Raw genomic sequence first — 15,000 nt, 5'->3', positions numbered from 1 at the left:
CTCTGTGGATGGAGAAGGCCCAGGGTTCAGTTCCTGGTTTCTTCAGGTGAAAATGGGGGAAAATCAGGCAGTAGATGATGGCCAAGACTGCTCTGCCATCTGAGATCTTGGAGAGCTGAAGCTACTCACAGCAGACGATCCTGGACTTGGTGGACAAAACAAGTAACATTTCTACTACACAACATAAAACAGGAGCCAAGAGATAGGAGTGAGTTGGAGTGGGGAGACGTGAAAGATGTGGATAGTTTTAGCAGGAAGGAGAAGACGATTGGCTTGGTTCTGGCTGGGGATGAGGAGCCAGTGAAGGAACCTAAAAGAGGTCACATGGCCAGAGGGATGGGAGAGAGGGGTGCTTTGGGAAAACCGAGGCATGAAAGAAAAGAGTCAGGCAGATTAATGTTCCAGCAGTCAAAGTGCAGATGACCACCAGAGGACGAACCAATTTTAGCCAAGGCACAAGAAGGAATGGGTGGGAGTTTTGCAAGGTTGTAGAGGGAGAAGCAGCATGACTTGGCAGCAGATTGAATGGGGGAAGCAAACAAGAGAAAAGAGTCAAGGGATAGCAGCTAAGCCAGCCTGCTTGACAAACAGATGTGAAGGATGGTACTACTGACAATACTGAGAGGAGTTGGAAAGCCATTTTAGGAGGCAAGATAAATGGTTTTATCTTCAACATGTTGAGATGGCAATGAGATGTCCAAGTGGATATATCTAACAGACAACACAAATTTGAATCCTACGCTGCCTCAAGCTTATGCCCTCCAGCAACTCTTGTGACCTGAATATAAGGGCATGGATTAAATTAACAAAGGACCCATATTACAGCTACAAGCTCTTTAACTTCTCCCTTGATACCTGATGGTATGGCATGCTGCAGATTTTTAAAACCTATTTATATAGCCCACAAATTCCAAACATGTGTTTTTACATTTTTGCCACCGTAATTTTGTGGTCTTCTAGCATTGCACTCCTACTCAATAACACATTTAAATGTTAGGAAATCACTAGCAAGCTGTGAGCCACAGTTCCCAATGAAAGCATGCAGATTCCTTGCGCGCCATGTCCATCTCTGGCCCTACAATCCTCCTCGTCAACAGAAAACACAACTTTTCTATGATGCTACTTTTGAAAAGGAATTCAGAACAACACATTGCCACTTCTATGTTACTATAATTCCTCCGGTTGTTTTAGAGGACTCTCAGTTACCTACCACATAGTTGGAGGAAACACTATTACTGCCATTATTATGGCTGTGGTTTTATGTTTGTGAATTGCAGAACAGATAATGCTACATCCATTTTGAATCAAATACTTGTCAGTGGTGATCTGAGAATCAATGATCACCATACAGCTTTTAGCATCCTGGCTGTGCACATTCCTGGCAGGAAGTCCATGTTTTGGTGGCGGGGGAAGGAGCAGTTACTCCACCTAGTGCAGCAGAAAAGTTTTTTCTGTCACATGGGAACATTTTGCACTTCACAACCTGAAAGCATTGTAATACGAAGCTGTGACTGGCAGACAACGGTGGGAGTCACATCTAAGGACAGAAACCTAACTGGGGACCACTTCAAGCTAGCCCCAAAATATAAAGGTGTGGCTGCTTAGTCTTTGCCAAGAGGCCTCCTGGTGCAACACAGCTGATGCCTCGAGGCTGCTGCAAAGAGACAATTCAGCTCTAAGAGCTTCAGAGACCCTCTGTGCGTGCACTGGGAAAGTCGTGTTTGACACCTGGCATCTGGACATGCATAGGCACACACATGATCAGGTGCCCCAACTGTACACGGCCCGTGTAACACGCGTCCCAGTTGCATGGAAGAGTTTGTGCACATTCAGAGTGTGTGTCAAATTGCAGTCCTGCTGAGATCAAGAAGGAAAAAGAACTTCCACAAATTTGTCGGCCGGTTCTTCATTTTAGGTCAAGCAAGCCAGAGCTCATCCCACCCTTGTGTCAATCAAGGTTTACATCTGCCACTCACAAGGCTCATTCCTGTGTGCATCATCATGACTAAAAAATCCATGAGTACATAATGTGTGATTGCATTATAAATATGATAAATAAACAGTACAATTCAAAAGTACATTGCTTGATATGGAAGCAGCCGATGTGAATAACTCACCCACACGCTGCATTTCCTTATGCTCCATATGGCCTATTAACCAGGGACAGTCCCTGTTTCCTGGTCCATGTCCCTATTTTGCCTTCTGGGGAGATGCTGGGATTAGATGCATTAGAGTCTTTCCAACTTCAGCCTCCTTCTAAATCTCTGAATTCATGGCACCTTGACTAACAACAAGTACAGAACCACCTTCCCACATTATGAATGTTGCTGACTGTATTAGAGTGGGTGCTATTCTATGAGCATAAACTGGTCCACTGTGCAACTAGGAAGGAGAAGGGGTTGGGATGTTGTAACTCGCTGGCCTGAAATTACCAGTGTCTTTCTTTGGATAGAACACAAGCTTGTCCTTTCTTGTTCCTCTTTCCCCCTGGAAAGCCGCTCCAGCCCCTCTCTTTCCCATCATCATCTCTGCGGATACACCTACACTACAAGCCCCCTTGCAGTCTCTTTGATGCAGCTTTGCAGTGTCACGCTTAGATTGCAAGAATCTGTCCATCTGCTCCTTGGGATGTAGGATTCACAGTGACCATCATGTCCTTTCCAGTCTGTTTGCTTGATTGGCATAATCTTTATTGTGTCTCTTTCAGCTGCTCTGCAAGTGTGCGTTTCCTTTCAAGGATATCCATTGCATTTTGGGGGCAGATTTTTTGGGGCAGATTCCAATAGAACACAAATTATTTTTCTCCCTCTGAGGGTGAGACACACACTGTCTACTTGCAGAGAAAATCACTCCAGCTGGCTGAAGTAAAAACATTTACTATATAATAAAACCCACGTAAACTATATTTAAATAGATCTTTAATTTAAAAAATCCTGCTGACCTGCAGCCACTAACTGCTTGCTGAGTAAGATGGTTCTGCAGGAACTACTTAACTGGGTCTTTATCAAATTTCAGAAGGAAGAAAGTTACAATTGAGGGGTATTGTTAGTAGCCCATCTCCACCTCAGCTCTTAGAAGGTCTGCAATTTAAGTCCCCCATGGATGATGCTCCTGGCACAAAACATATGCACACTCACGCATGCAACACACCCCTTTCAAATTTGGCTGGGGCATTTTTGTTCAAAGTTGCATAAACAAAAGATGAAGAATGGTGAGGTTGTGATAGGGTATTGTTTTTGCAGCCTTTGCTCCCACTCTGCAAAATACATTGTCAGGTCATATCCATTTATGATCCACTTCCTAGGTTTCAAAAAAGTCTACGAGACATTTGAAGAGATTAATGGATCAGTTGCTATTGACTTTTGTTTGTCCCCGTCCACTTGGTTTGCTGTCTTCACCACCTTTACTCGTTAGATAATGACTGTAAATTTTATGGTTGTGTCAGCTTAACAAAAGTAAAAGGTTGGGATTCAATAGTTGGTCTTGGAGCATCTCAATTTGTCAAGCTACATAAGTTGCAGGTGCCGGGAAGCAGAGGCAGCCATCCGAGAGGCAGCTTTTAGCCCAACACAAGGCCAAGCCAATGCTGTAGTTTCCATGGCTGAAGGGCCAAGAGCTTGATGTAGGAACCACCAAGCAGGAAGATAAACAAGGAAGCAAGCTAAGGAACTATTTAGAAGTGCCAGAGACAGAGTAATGACTTGCTTCAAGGGGTCACAGAAGGAGTGCAGCCTTTATAGCAGGCAATGGCATTGGACTGGCTCATCTAACTTCCATGATCAGGAGGATTCTGGTATGCAATGTTTATATCCTAGCATGAGCAGCCTTCAATTCTTTCCTCCAGTTTTCGTGGGATGATTTTGTCATCTGAATTGTCAGAGGTAAGATTTCAACTGGACAGGAGCAGAGGGTTAGTGAACAGTTATCATTATTTATTATTTATTGAACTTCTATACCACACTCAGGGCAGTTCATGCCTCTCTCCAGGACTAGCAAAATTAGAAGAAATGGTGCAGAATAAACAGACATATTTGCTTGATTTCCTTCAGGTGTGCAGGAATGAGTGACAGAGCCCTGCCTTTGAATGTAGACAGTCCCACCTCCTGTTAAGTATCAACAGTTACAGGACAATGCAATATTTCTGCTTGAGAGACTGGGAGGATCACTACCAGTCAGAGAGTCCAGCTTTTAAATTCTAATGTATGAAGACATCAGCTTTTCTTTATGCAGGATTTGTGTCGTCTTGGTGTAGAAATATTGTTAATACTTTATTGTAGCATACAGATAACCCTTAGTGATGCTAGGAAGTAATATATACTTTATGAAGACATCATTTTTCATTGCAAATTCCTTTAAAATCTTGATGTGTGTCTGCTTTTTTAGTGAACACATGTCACAGAACAGATACTAAAAGCTGTGAGTGAAAATTCCTCCCAACTGAACCCAATTTGCTTGCTCTGTGCCCTAAAATGGAAATCTGTGCAATATCTCTCCGTTGCATCCCTGGTAATTAAAATTCACAACCTTACTGCTTAAAAGGAGTGTTATTCGATATGCTGACTAGAAGCACACAATCCCTGTTCTGGAGTTACGCTGGTTTAGGGGCTTTAGGATTGGTGAGAGCCCCTCCATGCCAGCAGAACACTAGGTATGCCACCCCCATGATAGATGCCAGATGGTGGATTCGAACTCCCATCAGCCGCGGCTAGCATCAGGGATGATAGGAGCTGTAGTCCAACAACATCTGGAGGGCCACAGGTCCCTGAACCTGCTATACTCCTTCAGCCCATGCCACATTCCAGCCAACAGCAGACCTTGACTCCAGACCCAGACGTGGTGCAATAAATTTTCTTCCCACCGACTTCAATTTGTTGTTGGCGTCCATCTGTCACGAAACACTAAGGAGTGCACATCCCAGGGTGAAATCAAATTACTGTGTTAGCAGCACTGAAGTGACCTCTCCAGGACACAAGCCGAGGCAGCGTGTATGGAGGTCTTGGGCAGCCCATATGACAAGACTCCCCTCTCTCGGCCTGGCTGATGTGTCCAAAGGAAAGCAGAGCAGGACATTTGGCACCAGCTGGGCTGCAGGAGTTGCCGGAAGGCACCCAACCATCTCAGGCAGTGGTGTCCAAACTTTTTTCAAAGAGGGCCAGATTTGATGAAGTGAAAGGACCGTGAGGGCCAACCAAAGTTGTTGACTTTTTTTATAATTGGTTTTAGATGCAGGAGGCTGGTGGGCTAACTCTCCTATCTTAAAATCCTCTTGTAAGACGGATTAAAAAAAACTTAGAAGCTAAGATTTAGCAAAGTACAGACACAAGGCTTCACCCAAAACTATCAAAACCTATACAGCACAGAGAATCAAAATACAGAACCTACACAAGCTAAGGTCAGAATTCTCACCTGCCTCTGCTTCATTCCTAAAACATCTTTTGACATCAAAATGGGGAAAGCTACAGGGAGCCGGTACATGGAAAATCCACCTAGAGATCAGAGAGAGCATTGCCCTACATAGTTGGCGAAAGATCATTGAATTTCTTCCTTATCTAGAAATGGCTTTGTAGTGTTGATGCACTCTGTTCCATGGCCTTCCCCAGAGATAGCTGCAATTCAGTAGTAGTAAAGTAAGTAACTAACAAAAACAGAAAGTACTCTGCACATCTTTCACAAGGGAAGTCCTTTGCACAGATACAAGTGATCTATGTGTATTTATAACCATGCTTTTATCCCTGACTTTTCTAACCCTGGATTCTTCTCTTAGACTGGAAGGCTTGTACAATAACTTTGAGAGAGGGGGAAAACAATGTACCAAAGAACATCAAAGAAGCCCAGCCAAAGATAAGCATTTTTATTTTATTTGTTTAAATGGGAAAAATTAAACAAGTACTTACATTTCTCCAACTAAATTCAATGAAATGTGGATGCATTTAACTTTGAATGGATCATTGCCTCAGTTTTCAAAGAAAGATAGGAAGACTAGTCTTTAACACATTTTTTACACAAAAATCCCAAAGTGAAGAGACGTGAAATTTGTAGATGTGTTTTTCATATCTACATTCACATACACAACTTACATGCAATACTAATATGCTCACACTCCTGAAATATACAGACACAGCTGACCAACGCTGTGATTGTGTTCCCTACTTCTTTCTCTGCTGCATTATTTTCTGCCAACAGCACACTGCCTTATCCCTCGGCCTTGGGAACTACTGTAGAGTTTTAATATCTTTTGAGCAACTGGAATGTACATAAACATTCCACAATGCCTTATGATCTGATGGGCATGGGCACCGACCCCAACTCAGCACTTTGTAGAGCAACCCAATTGAGCTGACCAGTCTGGAGGTTGCCAGATTCAGCTCAGAAGCCCAAGTCTATTTTGTTCCCCACACCCAAAGAGGGCGAAATTTGAAGGCATAGTAGAATCCTTCAGAGATAAAGCCTGCCAGATTACAGGCAAACAGATTCAAGGGCATTTGTGCTGGATATCTGTAAAATATGGGTTTTCTTCTAAGAATGAATTATCTATACTTTTTTTTCATAATTGGATTAAATTTGCTAGCAAGGTTACCAATTTCCAGCTGCAGTTTCTTGCAAGCACCCCATTGGAGGTGGGTGCAAAAGAAATTGCTTTAAAATACAGTGGTACCTCGGGTTAAGAACTTAATTTGTTCTGGAGGTCTGTTCTTAACCTGAAACTGTTCTTAACCTGAAGCACCACTTTAGCTAATGGGGCCTCCTGCTGCCACCGCACCACCAGAGCACGATTTCTGTTCTCATCCTGAAGCAAAGATCTTAACCTGAGGTACTATTTCTGGGTTAGCGGAGTCTGTAACCTGAAGCGTATGTAACCCAAGGTACCACTGTACATAAGAGTTTTATGAACCATGGTATCAGGAGAAATTTGTACAGAGTCTGGGAGAAACACAAACATTTGTTGAAAAGAAAAGCACTCCATGGTTGTCACCAATTGAAACAATTACAATCAAAAGAATAAAGATGGATAGACAGTGAGCGGTCTATAAAGATTTGTTTGACTTTTCAAGGAGTGAACCCAGATTGAAACCACTGGAAGAAGTAAGAAGCCAATTTACTGATTGGATACAGTATCACCAATTACATGATATCTTTAAATTAGATAAGAAAAATGGCTTTTTCGACCAAAGCTCACAATTTGAAAAGAGTTATTTATGAACAAGAAAAAATTATTGTCCAGAATCTATAAACTATTATTGGAACAGGAAACAAAAGATGAGTTGGTTAAAGCATCAATGACCCACTGGGTAATGGATATAGGATATAATATAAACTTAAACCTCTGGGAGAAACTTTGGAAGAATGATCTGAAATTTACTGCATGCTACACACTGAAAGAGAATTATATGAAAATGATCCATAGATAGTATTTAACTTAGATTAGATTGGTTAAGATGTATAATGTGGAATTGGACTTTTGTTAGAAATGCAAAGAAATAGAAGAAACTTTTTTCCATATATGGTGGACATGCAAAAAAGTGAAAGTATATTGGGAAATGATATATAATGAGATGAACAAAAATATTTAAAACAACTTCCCCCCCCCCCCAAAAAAAAACCCAGAAGCATTTCTGTTAGGAATTGTTCTGATTAAGGTTCCCAGGAGTCAGAAGAACTTATTCACATATTCAACAACAGTTGCTCAGATTTTGTTAGCCCAAAAATGGAACGTAAGAGAGGTCAATAGTAAGGAAGACTGGCAATTTAAGATGATAGAATATGCAGAATTAGCAGGTCTAACAAATAGAAAAACAGAACAAGAAGAACAGATATTTAAAGAAGAATGTAATTTTTTTGTCGAGTTATTGAAAAAAAATGTGCACAGTTAAAAATACTGGCAGTATTAAAGTAATTCAACAGTATATTTTGAACTGATGTAAGATAGGGAAACTAAATTAGATGGATATATTAAAATATGCAGGAATGGTGGATAAGTCAAATGAACCTTGGAAGGGGAGAGAGTGAAGTTAATGAACACATGGTATAATAAAAGATGTCTAATTTGAAATGTAAAAGTTAATAAAAATATTCCTTTAAAAAAGCAAAAGAAATTGCTTGATCTCCACATGGGATTTGTGGGCAATTGGTTGGAAAACATCACAGTTGTATCTTTGGGTAAGAAACCTGCCATGCTGCAAAAAAAATAAATCAAGGGGGTTTTGTGTTAGGCACCTTTAAAGTTGATTTTGAGGTGAGAAAAACTAGAAGGGGTTCATTTTCTAGGTAAAAAAAAGATTCCCACTAATCATAATCACAGAGGAGCTCTCTCGCCATCTCCTCAACCTGGCATCTTCCAGAAGCTTAGAGATATAAGTTTCATTCTCACAAATCTGCTCCATTCCCTGTGAAACACTGAGATTGGAGAGCAATGGCCCAGGCATTCCCTTCGATTACAAGACACACCTGTGAGCTACAACAGAGCTTTTCCTTCACATCCTATCTCCGCTTTGGTGTTTGCTCTCCTTTCCACTATCATTGCACCCAGGTGTTATGGCATTAGGGTAAAGCTTAAAGATTCAGCAGATGCTTCTCTGTAGCATTATTTTGATGCCTGGATCTCTTTGGGGTCCCTTCTTTGTCTCACACCAACATTGTAGAGATGTTGCATCACCTCTGACAAACTCAAAATATCTCTAAGGCCTCCTGCTTCGTCTTGAGATCTGGGGTTTGTCTGAATCTAACACACCGCATAGTAACTGAGACACCCATTAGGGAAGACTCATTTCAATGAAATAAAGCTGGAGCTGTTATAACCAATAGCTATGGAGGTTTCAAAGACTGAAGCACATGTTTACTTTATTTAATTGAGTTTGATTTGGGATAGAATGGGCCAAATAAAATCTGCAAATGTGCATGTTCTTTTGTGTAAGTTGATACCTCATCAAGTCTCAATGGCATTATAGTTAGTGTCTTAAAAGATTACATAAACTTTATCCTAAGTATTATTCCGAACCATATACTGGAAAACTCAGTAGTGGCCAGAGGACTGGAGAAGATCAGTCTACATCCCAAAGAAGGGCAGTGCCAAAGAATGCTCCAACTACCGCACAATTGCACTCATTTCACACGCTAGCAAGGTTATGCTTAAAATTCTACAAGGCAGGCTTAAGCAGTATGTGGACCGAGAACTCCCAGAAGTGCAAGCTGGATTTAGAAGAGGCAGAGGAACCAGAGACCAAATTGCAAACATGCGCTGGATTATGGAGAAAGCTAGAGAGTTCCAGAAAAACATCTACTTCTGTTTCATTGACTAAGCAAAAGCCTTTGACTATGTCGACCACAGCAAACTATGGCAAGTTCTTAAAGAAATGGGAGTGCCTGATCACCTCATCTGTCTCCAGAGAAATCTCTTTGTGGGACAAGAAGCTACAGTTAGAACTGGATGTGGAACAACTGATTGGTTCAAAATTGGGAAAGGAGTACAGCAAGGCTGTATATTGTCTCCCTGCTTATTTAACTTATATGCAGAATTCATCATGCGAAAGGCTGGGCTGGATGAATCCCAAACCGGAATTAAGATTGCCGGAAGAAATATCAACAACCTCAGATATGCAGATGACTCAACCTTGATGGCAGAAAGTGAGGAGGAATTAAAGAACCTTTTAATGAAGGTTAAAGAGGAGAGTGCAAAATATGGTCTGAAGCTCAACATCAAAAAAACGAAGATCATGGCCATCACCTCCTGGCAAATAGAAAGGGAAGAAATGGAGGAAGTGAGAGATTTTACTTTCTTGGGTTCCATGATCACTGCAGATGGTGACAGCAGCCACGAAATTAAGAGACGCCTGCTTCTTGGGAGAAAAGCAATGACAAACCTAGAAAGCATCTTAAAAAGCAGAGACATCACCTTGCTGACAAAGGTCCATATTGTTAAAGCTATGGTTTTCCCAGTAGTGATGTATGGAAGTGAGAGCTGGACCATAAAGAAGGCTGATCGCCGAAGAATTGATGCTTTTGACTTATGGTGCTGGAGGAGACTCTTGAGAGTCCCATGGACTGCAAGAAGATCAAACCTCTCCATTCTGAAGGAAATCAGCCCTGAGTCTTCACTGGAAGGACAGATCCTGAAACTGAGGCTCCAAGACTTTGGCCACCTCATGAGAAGAGAAGACTCCCTGGAAAAGACCCTGGTGTTGGGAAAGATGGAGGGCACAAGGAGAAGGAGACAACAAGACGTAGATAGAAACATCATCTGTGCTTGCAGAACGCAAGCTTCATTTCCTGGTAATTTCAAGGGTTTTCAGATGGCATGTGTACTCTACTTACTACGTTCAAGGAACAAACAAAAGGGGTTGGGGCTCTGTGGGCTAGCCCTCCCTCCACCACACATGGCAGCCATACCCCCAAATCTGCCAATCTGATGACTGGGAGAAGGGGCTCTATGGGTATGTGGCCACCAGGCATGTCAGCATCAGAAGGAAGGACTAACTCACATGCCCCCCTTGCATGTTTCTTGCATGCACAGGGGTATATGAACCTTCCTTGTACAAATAACCCTTTTATAAATCAATATGGAGTGTATACAGTACTCTATTGTATCACTGCAGCTATTATTTGTGCAGTTGTAGATTAGCCTTACACATCCTAATTTCCAATGCAAGTATGGATTGCATGCCAGGATTTGGCAGATAGCATGTTCAATACATTTTGTGGTTGTGACTCGAAAGAAGAATCCAAAGGTGTCTGAAATTAAGCATCAAAGTGATTGTATATCTTCTTTTTTTAAAAAATCCTCTTAACATATTCCCAGCATTGCTTGATAGTATCCTACTGCAACATGAAGATATTAAACTGTCAGTCAGTTCACTTTCCCAAAGCCAAACATTTCATTATCTTCCTACAAAAATCCAGAACTGTGCACTGAGTCAGTGACTCTCATTGTATTGAAGAAATAGACAATAGCTGAAGCCAGAGGGATTTTCCTTTCCACAAAGATAGGTGGTACATTGCAAAAAGCCTTTCCCTTCACAAAATCCAACAGAGGAAATTACAAAAGAACTCTAACGAACAGCCTTTACACTAGAGTTATGCAACTGTAGCTAAACAGTAACATTTGCAACTCCAGAAAATATCCAGCTGCTGCCACAACACAGAACAGTAACCCACATTCACCAATGGAGACTGGCTCTGAAAAGTGGCCCCTGAAACTGACAGGTTGTCAGTTATAGAGGAGAAAAGTTTGCTTCCATTAACTGCAGCCTGTGGGGTGGACTCTCTTTCACCTTTTGCAGGGAGGCAGTGACACTCTTGAACAGACAGGTGTCTGGAGGCGGGTTTGGGATGGATGAGGATGAATATGCTGAAGCCTAATCTAGGCAGAGGTGCTATGGGCAGGGAAACTGGCTGATCTGGATGAAGAGGTGTCACTGGCTCTGGAGGGGAATCCACTCCATCTGAAGGACCACATTTGCGGGGGGAGGGGGTTACTTCTGGATTCAAGACCTGTGCAGGCAGCATTCAGAAGTGACTTTTGCCATCTTAGGCTGGAGGGTGGACACAGCTGCAGCCATGCATCCAGGCTAGTTGTGGATGTAATGCACTTTACAACGGGCCAGCTTTAAAGACGATCCAGAAATCTCAGCTGGTGCAAATGCATCCCTTCATGTGCTTGTTGGGACCAGGTGATTAGAACATATTATGCCTATTCTATGCCAGCTGCACTTCTCACCAGTGCATTTCTGGCCCCAGTTCAAAGTGCGAGTTTTAAGGCCTTGAATAGTTTGGGGCCAGGTACCCCAAAGGATCCACCAGTGCCCACATGAAATTGTTTGCGCATTGGAGGCCCTTTTAATTTGCCCACCTTTGAACTCTGTTAGACTGGCAACACTGGGGGCCCCCCAGGTAGGAATGGGAAAGGTCCCTGCCTGGAGAGCCACCTCCGTCACTGCCAACAATGCTCAGCTAGACGGATTGTTTGGCTGACTCTGTACAAGACAGCTTGGCTTTCCCAGGTATATTTGTAGGCACCTTAAATACATGTATCAAATCACATACCAGGGCCCTTCTTTGAATGGGGGTATATGCAGGCTGGCCGCTGTCCAACCCAGCCTTAGGTGTGTTTAATCAGGCCACTGAAACTACTGTGATCCCAGCCAAATCCTGCCTTTTCTGTACACTACTTTTCACAATCAGCTAGTGGGAAGAAAGGTAGACTTGGCAGGAGCAGCTCAAGAGATTTCATTTCAGGTGGAAACCCCAATGGAGACTCGCCTCCTACTGAGCGGCATCCACAGGGGGCGCAGGCCAGGGGGCAAGGAATGGGGGCTGTTCTTCGGGGAGGGGCCATGGGTCCGATCTGCCCCCAATCTGTCCCCCTGAGATTGTCTCCTTGCCTCGTGGACGGCGGGGTCGTGTTTCCCTCTGTCCAGCCCCACAGAGAAGGCTGCCCCTCCACAGCCCCCTTCGGGCAGAAGCCGTGGGGCAGAGGACTCCGCTCCCAGCCCGCGGGGAAACTTAAGGCGCAGCCGGAAGGGGACCGCCGCTCTCTCCGGCGGAAGGACGAATCCGGGCAGAGCCCCGCGCCCCGCCAGGGAGGGCAAGCGAGAGGGGGAGCCTCTCGCCGCCAGGACCCCGCGCCCCCCGCGCCCCCCACTCACCGGCCGCGACGTCCGGGCGCGCCGCCCGCTGGCCCACCAAGGCGCCCGCCAGCAGCAGCAGCAGCAGCGAGGCCAGCAGCCCCAGCTGGCCGGCCAGCCGCTCCCTCCTCCGCCGGCGAGCGGGGCTCTTGCTCGGCAGCAGCATCTCGGCCCGACCCGCAGCGCCGGCCCGGAGCGCCAGCCCACAAGCGCCGCTGCCTGCCCGCCTGCCTGCCTGCCGGGAGCGACCAGCAGTGCCGCCTCGCCTCGGCGCCGCCTCCCTCCCCGCGCCGCGGCCGGCAGGAGAGCGCCAGGCGGCGCGGCGGCGGCGGGGCGGGGGCGAGGCGCTGCGCCCTGGGCAGGGCTCCGCGGCGGGGGCGAGCGCTCGGCCGGCCCGGCAGCCCCAACCCAGAGACGGGGGTCGCTTCGCCTCCGCGGCGTCTGGCAAGCGCGGCCTCCGCCGCAGCTCCTGGCCGAGAGCTTAGCGCGGGTCTCCTTCCCGCCCTGGAAGATGGAGCAGCGCCGGGCAGAGCTTGGGGGACCCCAAGTGCCGGCAGCCAGAATGTGTCCCCCGCGCGCCCTGGCTTGGCCCCGGATGGGTTTCGGACCGAGACGGGAGGCGTCCCGGCCGCCCCTTTCCCCTCGCAACCCGCTACACGCCTTGCTTGCTCGCCATTTGGGGTCGGCGGGAGGCTGAACGTGTGAGCGCTCGGCCGACCAGTGTTCGGGAAAGGGGAAGCGGGCAGTGGAGATCCAAGAATTCTGTCCGTGGTGTTAGATCAGGGTTGGCTCGTTCACGCACCGTCTGATGTTGCTGTCATCAGCTGCACGTGTGAACCAGTCCTGGTGACCCACTCCCCGCTAAACAGGTGTGGTAAAGGTGGCAAAGCTGAGCCCTTAAAACATTTCATTTTATGAATTCTGCATTGGCCATTGGGGGAAAAATCCCGAGAGCGAGCGATTTTTTACAAGGTAAGATTTCCTTCCCTCCAGATCAGGGCTGGTACAACTGGCACAAGCAGATCCAAGAGATGTGTCTATTCTTTGAGGACTATTACATGAAACAGCGAGGGATGTTGGTGGGGGTGTAAATGACGGGGAGCACAGGCTCAGGACACAGATTTGCATACAATTTGCATCAACATGGCTGGAGGGTGGAAGTCTCACTAGCACTGCACCCAGGCAGTATTTATAAATATGTATAAATATTATTATTAGAATTAGAATTTATATACCGCCCTATACCCAGGGTCTCAGGGCGATTCACAGACTAAAATCAAGATATAAAAATATTTTTAGCGATCTATTAAAACAGAGCAGGAAGGGTCAAGAACAAAAGACCCAGGACCTGGGCAGCCCCTAACATTACCCGTGAAACAGGCAGGGGATCTAAGTGGTATGGCTGGATTGCCTTGCAGTGGCAAAGAGGATGTGGGGCGTCAACTCTCACAGAGCTGGCGGTTGCTCCTTAGCATCCTCCATGCTGTCCCAGGGGGTCCTGCAGCTGCAGTCACACGTGCAGCAGGTTCCTGGAGCAACCTAATGGCTCGGACCAGCCTGTCTCCACAGGGCGGGCATGGGTTTTCCTCTTGGAAAAATAGGGTGGATAAGGAAGCCTCAGACACAAAGATGGAATACTGACACCTTGAAACTGGATTTTGATATGAATAAAACATGAGAAATTATCAATATGGATTCATTGACATCAGCAACTTGAGTAGAGGATGATGATGGTGATGATGATTCTGATTCCCCACCCATCTGGCTGGGTTTCCCTAGCCACTCTGGGGAGCTTACAGAATATATAAAACATAATAAAGCATCAAACATTAAAGCTTCCCTAAACAGGGCTGCTTTCAGATGTCTTCTAAAAGTCAGATAGTTTATTTCCTTGACATGTGATGGGAGGGCATTCTACAGGGTAGGCTACCGCTACCCTCTGCCTGGTTCCCTGTAACCTCACTTCTCCCAGGGAGGGAACCTCCAGAAGGCCATTGGGAGAGGACCTTAGTGTCTGGGCTGAGTGATGGGGTGGAGACGCTCCTTGAGGTATACTGGGCTGAGACTGTTTGGGGCTTTAAAGATCAGCACCAACACTTTGAATTGTGCTCAGAAACACACTGAGAAGGCAGTAAATCAAAGTTGTTGTTTGTTATACTTTCCTTTTTCTTCAAAGTTTTTCTAAACACATTCCCCCAATATGTTTCAAGCAGCATTTCTTCCTCAGGGATCCACCACAATCTAAAAAGACACCATAGTAAGCAGTGCTGGCCAACAGATGGTTAAAGCCTGTCTTTAAAATATTCAGCATAACATCTATATTCATAGAATCTTTTTATAGCCCTCTTGCTATTTAAATATTAACAATCCAAGAGATTATATT

At 45.1% G+C, this 15,000-nt stretch overlaps 1 protein-coding gene across 3 annotated transcripts in view; it reads right to left on the bottom strand.

The window, feature by feature from the left end:
* The window catches only part of SLC24A3 (solute carrier family 24 member 3), a 161,377-nt gene extending 147,932 nt beyond the window's left edge, over positions 1-13,445 (bottom strand). For 2 of the 3 annotated variants that reach the window (XM_083748635.1, XM_083748636.1), the window contains exon 1: positions 12,639-12,932. In XM_083748635.1, the coding sequence (XP_083604761.1) occupies positions 12,639-12,783 (145 nt within the window). In that variant the 5' untranslated portion in view covers positions 12,784-12,932. Of the gene's footprint in view, positions 1-12,638; positions 12,933-13,419 lie in introns of those variants that run through there. The other variant, XM_083748637.1, reaches the window with a different exon arrangement.
* Positions 13,446-15,000: the final 1,555 nt, after the last annotated feature.

The sequence above is a fragment of the Podarcis gaigeae genome (assembly GCF_964106915.1).
Source record: "Podarcis gaigeae genome assembly, chromosome: 7".
Lineage (NCBI taxonomy): Eukaryota > Metazoa > Chordata > Lepidosauria > Squamata > Lacertidae > Podarcis > Podarcis gaigeae.
Note: the sequence above shows the minus strand (reverse complement) of the source record. Positions and strands in the feature narration are given on the sequence as shown.